The sequence below is a fragment of the Aristolochia californica genome, unplaced genomic scaffold (genome assembly GCF_029961685.1).
Source record: "Aristolochia californica isolate CCGP_79_NKW_82.1479 unplaced genomic scaffold, dmAriCali1.0.hap1 SCAF_13, whole genome shotgun sequence".
Lineage (NCBI taxonomy): Eukaryota > Viridiplantae > Streptophyta > Magnoliopsida > Piperales > Aristolochiaceae > Aristolochia > Aristolochia californica.
Window position 1 is genome coordinate 4,889,125 of NW_027181804.1, and position 19,351 is coordinate 4,908,475.

At 41.4% G+C, this 19,351-nt stretch overlaps 1 protein-coding gene across 3 annotated transcripts; it reads right to left on the minus strand.

Annotated features, from left to right (window-relative positions):
• Positions 1-36: 36 nt before the first annotated feature.
• Positions 37-18,667, minus strand: LOC137947827 (COP9 signalosome complex subunit 7-like). Of its 3 annotated transcripts, none has more exons than XM_068793624.1 (9): positions 18,332-18,667; positions 17,763-17,838; positions 16,114-16,202; positions 9,192-9,281; positions 1,524-1,568; positions 1,378-1,448; positions 948-1,080; positions 471-573; positions 37-272 (listed from the first exon to the last, which is right to left on the minus strand). In XM_068793624.1, exons 1-8 carry the CDS (start codon positions 18,488-18,490, stop codon positions 505-507), a joined length of 732 nt encoding a protein of 243 aa, XP_068649725.1. In that variant the 5' UTR covers positions 18,491-18,667; the 3' UTR covers positions 37-272; positions 471-504. The 3 variants fall into 3 exon arrangements, with proteins under 3 accessions (XP_068649725.1, XP_068649724.1, XP_068649723.1); XM_068793623.1 differs by having other exon boundaries at positions 471-576; positions 18,332-18,666; XM_068793622.1 differs by having other exon boundaries at positions 471-559; positions 18,332-18,663.
• Between the last annotated feature and the right edge of the window lie 684 nt (positions 18,668-19,351).

Below are 19,351 nucleotides of genomic sequence, written 5' to 3' on the forward strand. Positions count from 1 at the left end.
CAGAGAAGGAATCTGGTGAAGCAGCAATATCAATGGTGTAAGAAAAAATTAAAAAGAACAGCAGCTTTTGTTGCCTGAACTAAATTCACTAGGTTTACTCCAAAACCAGTCAAAATGGCTGGAGTCTGAATTTTTGTGACATTCAATCTGATGCCGAACATAGATTTCAATGCCAGAATGCTGTTAACAAAAAAGGGAAGATCTGGCAAAAGCTGCACAAGAAGACCACCAATAGGATTCCAATCATTCTCTAAGACAGCGGGGGTCGCCTCCTGTATTTCCATCAGTAACAAAGATCATATGAGGGGGTTCAATACAAAAAACTATAGACCTTCTAACAAAGCACAGTTATATCCATTCTACAGATAATTTCATATAAATCAACAAAAAATCCTCGCATTGCTTTCTGCATTAATAAAGAAAACCACTTTAAATGTATAGAAAGCGTGGAAGATTAGAAACTGTGTTACCTCTTTGGTCGGATACGGTCTTCTTCATACTCCATCACTCCTCCAGGTTCAGAGTAGATCTCATCATGCCCTCGTAATTCCAAGTCTGCCTGCTTACATTGTACTTCTGCCACAAGTAAGTAAGACACATCGACCAACATATCCATAATTGATAAGCAATCTTCTGTATAAGTTTACGTCCAACAGTATCTACATAATTTTTTTGAAATGTGATATGCAGAAGCATCTTCTTCCAACTATTATTGAATTTAACTTCTCCAACTAAAATATCCTAGGAAGTTTTTTTAAATAACAAAACGATTTTAATGCTATGATAAACAAGTAAAATAGTGCCAAAAAAACATCAGGAGGAGCTGGCAAATATCATCATAAGCATATTGCTTTATATCTCCATTATTCAACCATCCCTGGTAGTTAATTTCATCACTAAGTAAAAAAAAAAGAGAAGAAAAAAAAAACGCACAGAACTCGACTGACCTTGAGGGACTTCTTCACTTCTTCGACTTTTTCTTCAATTTCCTTCCGATGTTTCTTCTGTATCTCACCCGTGGTATCAGCCCATTTGATTTTCTCTTGAATTGACATGAGCAAATTATCTGAAGTGGACAACCTGAAATATTCATCAGCAGCAGTTAAGCTCATCTTAATTTATCTAGCTATAAACATGCACTGTACTTCATTTCCACATATATCCATAATCTTGCTCCCCAAAAACTGCTAAGAGAAACAAAATGCTTGATGTGAAATACCAGTGACAGATACACGTTGGGTTCACCCCTGCATAGTAGATGGACCCATAAATGCTTTTACTAACAAATGGAAACAGCAAAGCACTACATGTAATCATTCAGCAGTATCCATACATTTCATTTGGTAATAATCATTTATGACTAGGTGAAGAATTTACCAAGATGCTAGTGTCTGTATCATGCCAGCAAGCTGTCCTGGTCTCAAATCTCTTCCTGCAGCAAATTGCACCTACAACTCCAACACAAACAAAAAGGGCAAATAAGTTTACGTTTTTCTGCACGGGAAAAAAGTTGACAGGCTGACCTCGAAGCATCTGCGTAGCTGATCTAGCTTTCCCCTCACTATGCCCTACAAACAAACCCAATGTCAAAAAATAAACCAAAGCTGGGGCCTGCATGTCCCCCTCTTACTCTGATATTCTATAATTGATTTAATGAAAAAACCAAATTTTGTTCCTATGTAGACATGTAAGCTGGGTGCATGTCCGTATTTATGGTTCAGAATCTAGCAAGCATGTTCCATCTTCACTTATTTGTTGTCAGAATCTCCGCACATATTGAGAATCAAGATGCACTGCCTTGCAGCAACAAACTCTCTATTGCATCAGTGCAAGATATTTACAGAGGAAGGGTGCTGCCAATAGAAAGAAAGGTTAAGGACACACCTTCTTCAGCTAGACAATCTGCATGACTATTAGCAAGCCAAGCCACAGGGACCCAAATGACCCTCCAAGAAAATGACAGGCACCTGTCCTTCCGCCTCAATTGAATCACAATGACCGATAGGCCCCGAGAAAAGAAGCAGAGCAGCACCACTAAGACATTCAATGTTGCCTCCAAAGTCTACTGACCCAGGATTCCCCACAGAGGAGCCATTTCAATGAGAGGGGGGTGTTAGCTGTTCATGAAAATTTATAGTTTCCTTCCAATGTCTGCTTATCATAAAGTTGGGGAAGGGGGCCATTTGCTTGAGGGAGTGTTGAAGATAAGGACAAGCCTGGGTGTCATTGATGTCATTATCCTTTGATCGTTTGTCTCTTATTCATTCCTACTAGGGTGAAGGGTATACTTATAATAATTAGTATTTTTGGCACCTATAAATAAAGCTTAAGGGAGAAGGTTAGGACACAAGTCCACAACCCTAATTCTTCCTATTCTTTTCCTCAATGTGCTCTCCTCTCTCCCTCCTTCTCTAGGACATCTTCTTCTCTTCTTCTCTTCTTCTCTATTCTTCTTCTTCTTTTATTAAAGGAGAGAACAAAGATACAAAAGCTCAAGGGAGAAAACTGCTAACAACAAGGGATTGAAGGGAAGCTCTTTGCTAAGCAAGTACATCGGCAACAAAATTGGCAAATTTTGGGATATGAAACCAAATAAAGGGCTACAATATCCATAATCTCAGAAAAGGTGTTCCAGTAGCACCAAGGGGGACGGAAGAGTGAGCACATCATCCGATTACCACTTTGGAGTCCCCTTCAATGTGGATGGGGCCGCTGCAATGATTCCGGAAGACGCGGAGCCCATTGAGGAAGCCATGGAGCTCAGCCATCGTGGAATCAGCAATACCCAAAGGGCCGGCAAAGGAGATGATCTGATTGCCCATAGAGTCATGAATGACACCACCAAAACCCGCTTTCCCGGGCTTTCCCGAAATCGCCAAGAGAGGAGCTATCAAAATTTAACTTGAGGACACTGGGCTGCAACGGGGAGCACTCCATGATAGTGAGGGGCTTCAAGTGCACATGTAACTGAGCAAGGCATCGCTAGTTGTCTCTAATGGAGGAACCAGAAAAGGGGAAAAAACCTTCTTGGTATGAATCCAAGCAAAAATACTCCAAGAAATTATGTCGACGACTCTCTCAGGGGCTTCAAACTTAGCGTTGAAGCGCCTACGATTGCGTTCATTCCAAAGACCCCATAGAATGAAAGCAAAGCAAGCGGAGATCATCAATCTTCTAAGGCCGGGAACAAAGAAGCCAAGGAGCATATGACTGGCAACAAAGAGGTTTGTAGGCATAAAAAACTTGAAACCAATGCAACGAAGAATTGCGGTCCATACCCACCAAGAGAAGGGGCATGATAGAAGAAGGTGACTGACAGTTTCCTTGGCCGAGCTACAAAGGGGTAAATGATATCAACCATGTGCTGGCCAAGCCTTCTAAGATTGTCCGCCGAAAGAATTTTATTGAGGCAGGCGCTCCACATAAAGAACTTGACTTTGGGAGGAGCTAATAGACGTCAAGTGAAAGCCACCTCGTGCCTAGTATTGTGTGTGAGCCACTCCCTGAGTAAATATTAAGTGGAAGTGACCAAGAAAGATCCACTACTGTCAAGCCACCAAATTAACTTGTTGAGCTTAGCACTATATCGTTCCAATGATTGGGTATGGGCGAGTTGTATCTTTTGCAACTCATTTTAGGAGCAGAGCACGATTCATGTACATGGATAACCAGATTCCTAGGCCCCCACGGGACTTGGGGAAACAGACATCATTCTAGCTGACCAAATGATACTTGAAGTCGGAACTAGGGCGCCACCACAAAAATCTCCTTTTAATCTTTTCCAATGATCGACAAAAGGAGGCAGGGCAAGGCATTAAAGATAACAAATAGTTTGGGATTCTCGCAATACTGGATATGAAGAGGGTAAGTCTTTCCTACATTGTTGAGCAAACGCCCCTTCCAAGTGCAAGTCGCAACTCAATCTTTTCAATCACCGGTGCTCAGAGATCCTTGCAGATGTGACCAGAGAATAACGAAAGCCCGAGGCAAGTGATGGGGGTGGATGAGACAGAGCATCCCAGCATACAAGCCATCTCCAAGAGGGTCACCGGATCAATGTTGCAACCCAGCAGAGAGGTCTTCCCCCAAATAACCTTTTGCCCGAAGCTCAACTCGAAAAGCCTCAGCACCGCCTTGATTCTTCTAATACCATCCATAGACCCGTCCCCGAAGATCATCGTGTCGTTAGCATATTGGATAATAGGAATGTCAAAAGCTGGAGTATGATTGGTCGGAGCTAACCATCCGCAATCTTTGGCAGAGTAAAACATTACAGAGAGAAATTTTGTCACGATGTTGAATAAAAGAGGGGAGAGGGGGTGGCCCTACCTCAGACCCTAGAGCCCTTGAAAAATCCACAGGTCGTTCCGTTGAGGATAAGCAAGTAGGATGTCAAAGATAGACAACTCTTGATCAAGAATCTCCACTAGTCCCCATAAGCCCCATGAGGTCCTTCAAAAGAATCTAGTTGACATGATCAAATGCTTTCTCAAGGTCAAGCATCAGAGCAAACCGTGGTTCCTTCGAACGGGTAAAATGGTCAACAAACTCATGAGCCGCCATAGTGAAGTCCAAGATGTTTCTGCCCTTGAGGAAAACACTTTGACCACGATGGATCAACAAGGGGAGGACCGCCTTGAGCTGGTTTGCGAGAATTCTAGCAATGATCTTATATGTGTTGGATACAAGGCTGATTGGCCGAAAATCACCTAGAAGCTCAACATTTCTTTTTTTAGGAACCAAAGTAATGAAGGAGGCATCCATGCTCTGGAAGGTGATGCCCCGCTCAAAAAAAACCCAAACCATATCATACACATGCTCCTTCTTCTTCTTCCTTCTCTCCTTTACCGAAGATTGTAACCTTTGGAGTCCTGAAAATCAACAAAGAGAAATACTAATGGAGGATTCAATGAATGATCATCACCATGGCATACCACACAAAGCTAGATGACTGCTGAAATGTGTTTGTTTCTTTCCATTCATGCGTTCCAGGGAAATGCACAATTGCTGCTTTCCACAAGTTTTGTCATACCCTAGGAGAGGCAAAGAGCAGCATTTCCTTTTGAACTCTAAGAAGGAATTGGAAAAACAGTGGAATGCCAAATTTAAGCACCGCCCTCAAATTGCTCTACAGAAACAACAATGCAAGAGGACATGATGAAACGGCTCTTCTACCTCTCCACAGAGTTTACATAGGCTGTTGACAATTGGTTGCTCCCTTTTGGCTAGCTGATCACAAGTAAGGATTTTACCATGACCTGATGTCCAAGCAAAATGCAGCTATCTTTTGAGGCCCCAAAAGCTTCCAGACGTGCCCTGGATCTCTAACTCTAGGCTATAGAAGATATGGTGAAAGAAGAAGACATAGTAGGAGACTACTGGGAAAGTGCCAAAAGCAATCCTGCTCCAGATGATATAATCTTCTCCCTGATTCGCAGAGATTGTTAATTATTTGTGGACCTCTTCTGGATAATTTCTCACCTATTAAGTGTTTTTTTGTGGGTGACAATCGAAATAAAGTGGACTTTTTAGACCCAAGGAGCTTGCATGCACAACTGGCATGTGCTGCAGTATTTGAGGGAGGACGCGATACTTCTAGGCTATAATATGAGGCTACCAAGAATGAAACAGAGCAAGGATGTCCATATTATGTGCATAATGAATAATACAGATCCCTAATGGTCATTTAAAAAAGTAAATCACCCTCACCTCAACCTCAGGCTCTCTAAACCAAGGCTGCTAAAAGCATCCCAGGGGCCAACAAATTTGTTGCCTGTGCCTCCCAGAATGTTTGGCCTAAAGTATAGCCCAATGGTGGCATGCAGCGTGCAAGTAGTTTTTCTTTTCTTTTTCTTTTTTAAATAGAGGGTGGCTTTTTATTGCTGAGAAAAAACAAGAACATGAAAAGAGGTGCAGAGGTCCCCTAAGATTCAAGAGGGAAGGAATCTCCCACAATAAGACCCAAGCAGGAAACACCCTCCTTATCTAGGGAATCGGACTCTTTATTAGCAGATCTAGAAGGGTGCTATCAGGATACAACAATTCAGGCCCACAAGTCTCTATTTCAACACAAATATATCTAAAATGCCACAATGAGGAGGTCTTATCTGACATCCAGCTAATCATCATCTTTGAATCTCATTATATAAGAAGTGGAGCTGGGAATCTTTGCTTGTAAAGATGAAGACCTTGCAAGATAGCTCTGATTTCTGCACCAACAAAGTTGCTGATCCCAATGGGACCAGAGAAAACAAGGACAGACCCCCAGTGGTCCTAAACAAAGCCTCCAATTCCAGCCAAACCCGAGTTTCCAATCGAACAACTATTAAAATTAAGTCTCAGTGAGCCTGGGGGAGGTAGGGCCCAAAAAGTGAGTTGTGGGGGGCTTAATAGGAGAAACTGAAAACTAGCTTCCAGTGTGTTTTTCACATTAAAGCATTGTCAAATTTAGCTAAAACCAATGGGCTCCAACCATTGAACAGTTTTGACAGGAGGTTGACCACATGGGACGGTAGAATGCTCTCTAAAACAGGTAGATTAACTCTTGCCAACTCTACTCTGGCTGGACTGCCCTACATTTCCTTTCCCTTCTCATGTAACAAGTATTACATCATCGATTGAAACCAATGGGAGGAGGCTCCACTGGAGAGGTTCCTCAAATAGATTCAGGTACCATCTCATAAACTGGAAGAACGTGAGCACCCCAGAAGCCTAGAGTGGTCTCGGGATAAGGAGAAACAAGTAAATGAATCAAGTTGTGCTTGCTAAATGGATATAGAGATATGGAAACAAGTGCAATGCTATGTCAAGGAAAGTTATCGTTGCCAAACACAACTACTATGATCAACAGTGGTTTCCTTCAAACTCTTCTCAAGGTGGACTTCACCGCTATGGAAAAGAGTTCTCCACCTTACGAAGCTTGTTGTTGCAGGAGTGAAATAAATAGTTAGATCTGGCACAAGAGTAAAATTTTGGAAAGATTGCTGGACAGGGATGCGATGTTTAGATGGAAGTTCCTCGAGCTCCTTTCCCTTGCTAGGAACCAAAAGATTCTGATCATCAATACTAGAACCAAGGGATGGGATCTTAACTTTAGAAGAAACTTGAATGACCAGGAAGCCTTAGCTCCAGTAAACTCCTTGATGCTCTGGCGCATCAGTACATTAGAATACTAGGTGAAAACATCATCATCTGGACTGAATCTGATGGCAACTCTTCAGGGTCCTTTTTCTACAAGACAAACCCATTTCACACCTCTCACAAAAGTCCTCTTTTTTAACAAGTGAACTGCCAAATATAAATTCCTTTATTTATGACAACCTGCAGATAAGGGGGGATATGATTGTCAAAAACCTTTAAAGGCTCTGCAGTGGTATGGATGAGGCTGTAGACCACCTACTTCTCACAGCCAGATTACCTCTCATATATGATAATGTATGTTTTCATCAAAAAAATATGACAATGTATGTTCTAGCTCTCCAATATCAACATTTCTTTTTTGATCCACATTTGCAGATTGAACTCTTCATAACACTCGCATACTACTCCCCCCTCTCAATAAGATGCTTTCACAAACAAAGCTGGCAGTGATTCCGTGATGATCATGGACTGAGAGGAATAATAAGGTTTTCCAAGGAAGAATGGAGAGCAATGAAGCAGTTTATGGACAGGGCTATGCGAACATCTATCACTTAGCTGCACACTAAGAAAGAGTGTGTAGAGTTCAACAGCACTTAAATCAGGAAGAACTGGTTGAAAGACCAGAAAAACCCTGCTAGAATAACCCTTGGACTCCACTGCCCAGGTCCGTCAGACTCAATTTTGATGGTACCGCCCAAGACTGACCAAGGCCAGCAGGCTTCAGGGGGATTTTCCATGATCATGAGGAGAACTCTTACACCAGCCTCATTAGCCAATCTGATTGCACAATTAAAATTCAGGAATCCTATGGTTGTGGAGGGGCATCTTCCATCATGATCAGCTAGGACCAGAACAACTCTGCTCCGCCTTGGTGACTGTTGCCCCAAATGAAAGAGGTGTTTGAGCTCACTACTAAAATGGACATCAGTTGGTCCCATGTCCACCAATCCACCAATGCTGCTGCTGGTTTTTTTGAAAAGAGTGAAATTCGTTCAAGGCAAGCCGAGAACAATGCTGCTGACGATCTGGCCAAGGACTTGAGGAGCTCACCAGTACGCAGAGCTTAGCTACTTGTTTTTTTAATTATTATTTATGCCTGCCTTTATGTTATTAAGTCTATTTCTGATTTTTTGGTCCCCTCAGCATGAAGTCTAGGGGCCTTTTTACATTCTCTACTTCAATGAAATCATCTTTTCCGCATTTCAAGCTTTCAATATCACCAAAATGACTATTTTTCTAAAATGTGTTTTCTTGCTTACAAAAATAAGAAACAGGAAAAAATATCCTACTTGGTTATTCTTTAAGTCCCCCAATTTGAGAAGTGAAATAGGGCTGGGCATCAGGTCAGTTAAGCAGGGAAGCCAACCCAAAGGTTCAGGTTTTCTTCCTCACCCACAGAGCAGGGATAAGGTTGAGGAAAAAACCCACACAGGTTCATGGCAAGGACAGGTTTTATCACACGCAACCCTGACCCTAACCTAATCTAATTAACATATATACAGTTTTTTAAAAGAATAATTATTTAAAAAAAAAAAGAGAATTTTAGTTTTGGAAAAAAAAATATTGTTGTTTTTTATAAATTACAATAGTTTTTTTATATAAATTAACATTTTAGAATTTAAATGAATGTTGGATTAGGCCATGGGTAGAAACAGGGATGGTCTGAGATATGGAGACGGGGCAGTGACAGGTTTGTGAGAACAAAGATCTCTTCGGGGTTGGAGGGGTTGAGGGGATGGTTTTTTTTTTTGTCTTTTTCGGGGTTGGGTTTCAGGTCGGGTTTTTTGGGTCAGGTTATCAAAAACCCAACCACGACCGACCCAAAGCCAACCCGTGCCCACTCCTAAGTGGAAACCGTGGAAGAAAGCTCCACATTAAGTAGCCCATTCTCACTTACTCACTAAATGATCAATGATTGCAAACATGAAGAATCACTAAATGATAAATGAATGCTTACATTGAAGAGAAACATAGCTACAATAAAATCAATGCCAAAGCAAAACAAACCAAAAATTTAGGGGAAGCAAAAAAAAAGCCAAAGGAGAACTTACCGCATACATGCACTCGTTAATTAGAAAATCTTCCAGCTCACGCACATTTGTAACATCAAGTTCTTGCATCAATTGCTCATAAGGCAGTATCTGATAACAAAATACCACAAACAGTTATGTTTTGTTTCTTTTTATTATAAATGACTTGTACACTCTATGAGGTTGAGTTCAAAAGATAGAATAGTTGCACTGAATCTGAAGATGGAGCGAGCGGCAAGCGGCAAGCGGCAAGCGGCGAGCAACACACACCACTGTGAGGGCCGAGCTCGCTCGGATTCTCGCAGTCACCCATCCGCCTCTGTCGTTGTTGATGAGAAAGGAAGAGATCCCACGCAAAGATGCGAGCAAGATCAACAATGCATCTCCAACGAACGGACTCTTTGCCGGCGCTACGATGGAAGTACAGAAGAAATCAATGATATGGTGACCAGAAAACATAGAAGGAAGAGACTCGATCAACATGGTTGAGAGGATATATGCTCTGACAATTTGAATCTTCGTCGTGTTTTAGATAGAGTGCAGGAATTGCAGAGTCGGCATACAATGCAACAATCCGAGGACTGCCGAGCTAGAAGAAGAAGATGAAGACTGGATGATTGTCTGCAGAAAACCACCACGTACCAAAACTCATTCGGACCCATCGCCCCTGAAACTCGATGACAACAGCTTCTCCTGTGACTGCACCACCCTCACAATCACCAGATAAAATTACGAGACCAATCCTTGTATTCGGGTTACCGTCCGCAATGGTGCGAAGAGGTCCCTCATCTCAATTCCATTGACGACTTGTGAATCCTTCATCCACTAAATTCCTAACAGCCACCTCTACACATCACACCAGCACAACAGCGACAAAAGAACTCTAGACTAGACCACTTTGCTTCACCTTCGGCACTAATTGACAGCAAAACATCTTTTTTTTTTTTTATGAAAATGTATTATTATTAAAAAGAAGGAAGAGAAAACTACAAAAGCGGAGGGCGCAAATCCTTTATAACGAGAGATTGCAAGAAAGCTCCCTCCTTGGCAAGCACATCTGCTGCCGAATTAGCAAATCTCGGAACGTGAGACCAAATACAAGAAAAGGAAGAAACGATATCCAAAATCTCCTGGAAAACATCCCAATGTCTCCATGGGGGAGAAGAATTGCGCTGGCACCAACCAATCACCACCTTGGAATCCCCTTCGATGTGAATAGGCCCACTACATTTGTCTTTGAACACCCGCAATCCATTAAGAAGGCCATGTAATTCCGCCGACATTGAGTCGGATATGCCTAAAGGACCAGCATAGGAAAAACATTTGTTCCCAGTTGAGTCTGAAATAACGCCCCCAAATCCCGCGATCCCGGGATTTCCAAGAGAAGATCCATCAAAGTTTAGTTTTAGGTAACCAGTTTCCGGAGGGGTCCATTCCTGCATAACTGGGGTTTTAGCTCCAACGTGCATCCTCGCCAAATTGCTCCAGTTGTCTCGAATGTCAGTGCCTTTGAAAGAGGAGAGGGGTTTTTTTGTCAATAACCAGGTTGATATTTGCCCAATCACTCTATCAACAACTCTAGCCTCATATTCACTTTTAGCATCAAACCACCTTCTATTCCGTTCATTCCAAAGCCCCCATGGAACGAAACTAGCACAAGCTGAGATAATCAATTTACCGAGGCCAGGAAGGGGATATCCCAAGATCGACTTGCAAAAGCTTATCAGGTCAACAGCGATACAAAATTGAATCTCCAATTTGCTTAAAATAGAGGTCCACACAGTCCATGAGAACTGGCACTGAAGAAGAGTATGACTGGTGGATTCATCTTCACTGTGGCAGAAAGGGCATAGTGGATCTATAGATGGGTGACCTCTTCTTCTGAGCACATCAGCCATGAGAATTTTACTTTGACAGGCACTCCATATGAAAAATTTTACCTTGGGGGGGGGCACAAAAATTCCAGACAAAGTTGATGTCATGCTCCCTTTGCGTCGGATCCCAACCGTTGATGTATCCATATGCCGAAGCAACTGAGAATTTCCCACTTTTGTCAGACCACCAAATGAGTTTGTCGTCATTGGAAGGCCAAATTCTGACATGATTCAGAGCATCTAAGAGGCTGCTGGCTTCCATGGCCTCCATGTCTGTTAAACCCCTTCGAGGATGTAGGTTCACATTCCCTCCCTCAAAAGCATCCGCAACTGTAATCGCCAGCAAAACATCAAAGAATGCTGAATTGCACAACATCATGGAAGCACATCCATGGCCCGTATCTCGGTCCCAAAAGCCACCAACAACCGCCACCTCCGAAATAAAACACTAGCCATGCTACTCCGACAATCTGGATCATCCCACCATTCCCCTCCGGTTCACATTGGCATAGACAAACTCGCAGCTGCTGCCATAGTCACCACTGCAGCTCCTTGCAGAAATGGCACAGTTGTGTTACAGTGGTTTGCCCAGGCACTACTGTTAGATTATCAGCCCCTATGCTCTTTTCTGGTCCCTGGTGATTGGCTAGTCAAATTCCGATCCATCGGCAATAGATGGATGGCCATAAAGCTCTCAATTGCTAATGATTCAATCGAATCGTGCAAAGCATTTGAGACTGGGACCCCTCTGCCTACAACCAATCCTTTGGACAATGGATCTGGCCAAAGGATCAAAATCAAAGGCCTACCACCTGAACTCTGGGACGAGCAAGTGCTCCAGCATATTGCCAATGCTCTTGGCACTCTGGTTCAATTGGATGATTGTATGACTCGTCTAGACATTGCCAAGCTGCTCATCAACCCTGATAAGCATCGGACCGGACAGTCCCCAAGGAAGATTGTGGTTGATAATGCAGTATACTGGATCTTGAGCACCTTTGACAATCTCTGTGTGGATAGCAAGATGAGCACCGGTGCCGGATGTAGGTAAGAACCCACCCAACCCATCCATTCGGAACTGACTCAACTGACTAGACCCAATTCTTACCCAACCCGCAACCTGACTCGTTTCCCAGCACTGCTATCCACCCCTCTGATAAGCCCCTGTCCCTCATTACTCCCCTACAGCACTCCTTCATTTCAAATTTAAACCGAACTCCATAAAGCACCCCCCCCCCTCTTGTCAATCACATCACAACCACTGACTCCTGTCAGGCACAGTTAACAAACTTGCCCCCCATAACAGAAACCAGCACCCACCCTCCCTCAGCACTGGATTTTTGCCTCCCACACGTGAAACTTCCCATGCCCCTCATTACTCCCCTCAACCACCATCAATTGAACTCATTAACCCCCCCCCCCAACTACATAATCCTCCCGTGGCCTCCCCTGGCATTCACCCACATCCGGAAATTGAGTTCTTCTTTTGCAATTGTGTCCCCAATCCTCTCATCACCCTCATGAACCCAGACCCCAATCTTTGCATAAATATTGAACCGGCCCACCACGCCAACTCCATTGCGCCCCCAGCAGACATGACCCCCCCCCCCCCCCCCCCCTCCTCCATTCACTCGTCCCCCTCAAATGAAATCCACTTCGATAACAAATCCTCAACCTCCATCCTCAGCCAACCCAATCGAGCTCCTGCAATTGGTTCTCTCACCAGACGAAAGAGCCCACGAATTGGTCAAAGAATTACAGTCTGAAAGAAAATATGATGTGGAATCACATGATGGAATTAGCCAAGAAATTGGGTATGGTCTATCACACTAACTTGCCGGGTGACAGACCCACTTCGGAAGTTACCAAAAATTGTTGGTCATGATTATAACTTCTTGGAATGTACACAGAATTGGGTCTACTAAAAAGCGAGCCAATAAGAGACCTCCTTACTACTTGCAAACCCTTCATTGTATATCAATGCATGAATGATTCCCTTGCCTGTGACCTTTGAGCATGCGACAATCTTGAATGGATGGCTGTTGATGCCACTGATCTCTCGGAGGGCATTTTAATTCTTTAAAATTCCGACATTATTGATGTGCTGGACTGCATTCTTGGTACTTACTCAATTGAGCTTAAGCTGCGAAACTTGAATTCGGACCTCTCTTGGGGCCTTGCTGGTGTATATGGGCCCACGCTCTACCATGAAAGAAGCTTGTTTTGGGATGAGTTATCTGACATCGTTCTGAATTGGTAGCTCCCATGGCTTGTTGTTGGGAATTTTAACGCAATTCGTTTCTGCAATGAAAAATCCCCTCAAGCTACCAAAATTACCTCCACCATGCGTAGCTTTGTGGACTTTATTGGGAGTTGTGGGTTGGAGGAGATCAATCTTTCTAGTAAATCTTTTACCTGGTCTAATGGGCAACGGCCACCTATTCTATCCAAGTTGGATCGCTTCTTCCCCACCGGAGACTGGTTGAGACAGTATGAAGATACCCACCGGTCAATCCTTAACCGTACTGGCTCTAATCATTGGCCCATCCAGATTAACACAATAATTGGTAAATGGGGTCCTTCCCCTTTCCGGTTTGATAAGGCATGGCTGATTGAAAAGAACTATGATGGTTGGATCTTTCCTCGCAAGCTGAAGTTGCTTAAGAGCAAATTAAAAGTTTGGTCCTCAGATTGTCACCCCACTGCTAACAATGACAAAGCCTCTCCAATCTCAAATTGCCGACCTCAATTCCCTTGAGGAGCAAAGGTGTATCACTTCCATTGAATTCTCTAACCGTATTCTCCTTCAAAACAATTTTCAATCTCTTATCTATAGTGAGCGGGTGGATTGGAAGCAGCGAGTCAGATTCAAATAGCTCGCCAAGGGAGATGCTAATACGACATTCTTCCATGTTGTCACCTCGGCTCGTAGGAGGACTGACCGAGTGACTTCCTTGGTCATTGTCAACGAATTCACCTCGGATAGGGCCTCTATTACTAATACTTTAATCAATTTCTTTGCAGGCCTATATACTGAGGAGTGCCATACCAGACCAAGAACTTTGGACATTCACTTCTCCTTATTCTCTCCCACTTTGGTCGCTTTTCTGGAGCTTCCATTTTCTAATTGAGAGATTGAAGATGCAGTTCTTGGCCTCCCCACTGATCATGCCTCCGGTTTGGACGGGTATAAGGGTGAATTCTACAAGCGTTGTTGGCACATTTTGAAGGATGAAATCACCTTTGTGGTCCACAGTTTCTTCATCTGAGGCATCACCTTCAAGAGTGTTGGAGCATCCGTCATTGCCCTAATTCCAAAAAAAACTAATGTGGAACTCCCGAGCGACTTCTGACCGATCAGCCTCATGTCATGCCCTAACAAGATTATCGCTTGCATCCTTGCACACAGGCTCAAGGTCGTTCTCCCTATGGTCACTGACAGAGGACAAAGTGCTCTCATTCGGGGAAGAGATATATTGGACTCTATCGTGGCCGATCATGAACTTCTCAACCACCTCTCAAAATCTGGCCTCCTGCGGTTTGTTCTCAAGATTGACGTTGAGAAGACTTTCGATTAGGTCAATTGGTCTCTTCTCGATGATATTTTGGATCATATGGGGTTTGGCCACCAGTGGAAATTCTAGATTCGCAATTGTATCTCCTCTATTTCATATTCCCTACTCCTCAATGGCACAATTTGTCGGTATTTTAAAGGATCTTGAGACCTTCATGAGGGTGACCCCTCTCCCCCCTTTTATCCAAACTGGTTGTTGAATATTTGTCCTCAATGATCTACTTTGCCAAACAAATGGGTTGGCTTAGCTCCATCTCCAACCAGAGACAATTCGATATCCCCTTGCTACAATTTGTTGATGATACGATTTGCTTTGGTGTTGGCACATTCGACCAAGTAATTAGACTTAAAGCCCTCTTTGGCCTCTTTGAGCTCACCTCGGGGCAGAAGATCAACTGAGGGAAAACTGCTATTTTGGGACTTCATCCATCCGGATCTCCTTCAAGTTATGATTGATACCCTCAGATACACCATTATGACGCTCTCTTCTACCTACCTTGAGCTTTTTTTTATTGACAGCAGACCTCCGTTGAACCTCTGGGCCGTGATTATTGAGAGGCTCGAGCATCCCCTATCCACCTGGAAAAGCCGCCTACTCTCGAAGGTGGGAAGGCTAACTCTTCTCAACTCCTGCATTGCTGAAATCCCAAACTATTTCATCTCATTTTTACCCTATCCTGCTTCCATTTGCCACCTAATCAACCACAAATCAAGCGGTGTTTCTTACGAAGAGGTGCCAGCAATGAGCTTAAGTATCGTTTGGTTAATTGGAAAGTTGTTTGTTTACCCAAGCGTCTTGGGGATCTTGGTATCAAGAGCACAAAACAGATGGGTCAAGCACTTCTGCTTAAATGGTTTTGGAAGCTCAACTCCACCTTTAAGTCTATTTGGAGGCCCATGGTAATTGCCAATCTCTGGATGACTGGGGCGAGATGGATCATTGTGGGCAGGCGTCACCTCTTGACACCCATTTAGAGATCTATGTTCTACCTCTTCTTGACTTTTGGATCCGCAATCCGTTTCTTTATGGGAGGTGGCTGCAATCTGAATTTTTGGACTGATTGGTGGTGCAGGAACGGTCCCCTAGCTAATTCATTCCAACCCATTATGCTGCTCACGACTCGCCGGGACTTGACGGTGGCTGAAGTGTGGAAGATGGGTTGTGGAACCTTCATCTTAGAAGGGGACTCACGGATGACGAAGCCATCATTGCATGCAATCTGGTTGTTATAAAGTTTTCATCGTTTTCAACAAAAAAAAAAAAAAGGTTAACGTCTCAATAAACTCAGAAGGTCAGTCTGCTGAGGCTTTTTTGGTTTCACAATCATATTGAATGCCCTTTCGAAGGTTCAGAGTCAGATCAAATATCTGTCCATTCTTAGAGTATTAACATTTTTTTATATTTTAACATTTTATGAACAAGCAAATGTAAAATTGTGAAATCAGTAATACACAAAAAAAAAAAAAAAAAAAGTGAAATCAGTAAATGTTGAACCTTATTTGTCTCAGCAAGGGTGAGCACAGTCAGTTGTTTCAGTTTGCGAACTTGCTCAGGCACCAGTGTAGGGAGACGACCGGCATTACCTGCCAATCACACAGATTAATGAAAACCGCTCAAATAGATAACATTGAAATAAAATGAAAAGGTTAAACAAAAGCTCAAAATGGCAACCAAGTTAAAAGTGGCATAATCTTATTACGTAAACCAAAATACAACAAAGTGAAGGAACCTATTAATTTTAGGAATTTGTTCACTTCTACCTGGTTGGTTAAACAATATTGAGAGCAAATTTTCACAAAATGCAGAAGTAGATAGCTCAAGAATATAAGCATTCAAAATAACCAAAGATATTGATTCTTTCTTTCTTTTTGAAATGAGCATAAAAGTTAAACGAAAGTAACTATGGTAGATTTGAAGCATGATTGCAATAATTGAGAGAGTTTTGACCCCCAAGTAAGACATAAATAATGACAGCATAAACAATGCAAATATCCCTCCCAAAAACAAGATATTGATATTCCACAAATTACAACCACAAACAAATGGCTCGGTACTAATGGTTTCCAGTATAATGATTGACATCATTATGTTATTAGCTAACAAAAAACTCACTGTGAACAAAACTAAACAACTGGCAAATCCAAGCACTAGAGTCCTATGCAAAAGTCAAAAGTGGATTTATGAATCTACTGTGAAATTATATGAAACCTGAACAGAGGAATCTTACTCAAATTGTAAAGTTATGTTCTATTAAATTTCAGCAGCAATTAAGTATCCTTGCAAGAATAATCAAAGCATTGAGTTGGTACTTTCTTATGATTCTTAATCATGTGCATTGAAAAAAAAAAAAAAAAAAAACAAATTCACATGCCTTGTCTATCCTGGTAATTAGCTTATTCAACCTGTACAAAACCTCACATTAGATTCCGGACTGTAAAATATGGTGTAGAATCCGGACATGCTGACAACATAACTGATATAATGCTATGAATGCCATTGGACTTGTACTTAATCTGCACTGCTTTTCAAAAGAGAGTTCTCCTGTGTGGACTTTTATTCTATTTCATTCTTAGCAGCATAGAGATCCCAAAATTGCAAACTTTTTTTTGTTTAAGTTATATATATATATAGCAAACAATAAAAGCTTCCAGATTTTGCATTGCAGTACCTCCACATGATAATAAAAATGAGAAAGAGCTTCCGTTTTTCTTTTTCATTTTATGAGAGCTAAAATTATATTAAATGTGCGGTGGAGCTCAAACAATATTACAGACTTCACTCCAAGCTTTGTATATAGCATTCACCAATATGGCCATCAACAAATCAAACACTGTCATCCTGTTAAAATTACCTTGATTTTGAATGCCAAAATCTGATACCTAAATGACGACAAACTTCTGCACATGTGTGCCATCATATTACTGTAACCATAACTTGATAGCACCAATGCCAAATCAACCAAAATATAACAAAATCTGCCGTATACAAGTATTATTTTAACTCACTACCCTTTCAGAAATATACATATAGAAGGACACCTTTGTCTGAACCAAAAAAAAAAAGAGTAGCAGCAAACAATGGCCACTTAAGCATCTTTTGCTACTTGCCACAAAACAATGTAATTCAAGTAGCTGTATACTTACTCTTGTAATCAAACCATGTTCCATGTGCAAACAAGCGAAGCACATCAAGAAAAATGGAATATTCTGTGCCTTGAAGCTGCATTTCAAAAAAAGGATCATGAGTTAGAGAGTACTAGCTCATATTTAGGTCCAAAAAGATAATTTTTTTATGACAAAATTATGAAAAATGAGTTTGCACTATGATGCTTGACGTGAATTGCTAAGACGAAAGATTTTCTACAGTTGACTGGACATGTATAGCAGAAAGAGGGGAACTTACAGTCCTGAGTGTTTTGCCAAAGAACAGGCAGTTTCAATTACCACACGAACCCAAACCCCATAACTGAATAACGCAATTATTGGTAATCTGAAGACCTGCCTTTCTTAGTATAATTTTTTTACAATTGTTCAATGCCAAAAATATGTACCAGGCGGTTAGCAATTCCCTGAACCTTAACCCACCCATTTAAACTAGAGAAATAAATAGCAGTAGTCTCGACAAAATGTACAAGGGCACCAACTTTAAGCACATACGCAGCATATTAATAAATAAAATAGAACAAGAGCGATTTTACAGAATCCACGCTAACCTCGGCCACATTGGGGACAGATAAAATCTCTGAAAACGCGAAAAGAGAAGAATGCGAAGTTGCTTGGACGATAACATTTGTGAGTGAGCCTCCTCTGAGATTCTCCGCTTGCTTTACGAAGTCTTCGATTAGCTCCGCCTGTTTCTGCTCGATATCCATCGAATATCTAGATAAAAATACTAATATTTTACAAGGAATTTAAATTAAAAGTCATGAAATCGCCAAGCCCAATAACCAGGACTCAAGAAAATTCGACTCTGTAGAGGAACTAGTTCTCGCGTCTGTCGCTCCCGATGAACCTTGCTTCTTTAGGTCGGTATTACAAGGCTTTCTAGAAAAACACACGAATACATGAATCCCCACACATGCACTAAACCGTGTCAATTAATGACGCTTTATTAGGCCATGTTAGTGCCTTTGGAAGGTTGGGCGGAATTTGAATACCACTGCTTTAGTGTGCTTAAAAAATTGGAATGGAATTCATTTTATGCCGTGAAAAAACTTATTTTTTCATTGAAAGTGAATTACCTAATAAAAATTAATTATTTTTTTGTGTTAGTATTTACAATTCCGTGTAAAGTATTTTTTTGTGTTAGTGTGCACAATGGAAAGTATAGTATAAAGTGTTGAAATAATTTTAATTAATTAAATATTCTGATAGATTTAATTTTTATAATTTTTACTTAATCTTTTATTAATAAACAAAAAGATAAAATTTAACTTGTGATAAAAATAATAAATAATTTAAGATCAATCAATTAATTATATAAACAATAATTAAACAAATACTTACTTTTTTAATATCTACATATTTTATCAAATTATTATTTTTATAGTGTTTAAATTCTTACTCCTAAACTAGTAATTAAATATAATATTAACCATGATTAATTTATATAAAATTATATAAAATACCTCTCACAAATACAATTATAATTTTGTTTCTTCTTACTTCTTCCTCCTTCCTTTTACTTCTTCTTTTCTTATTTTTAAGCCCAGAGAATGATGTTATCCTCCTTT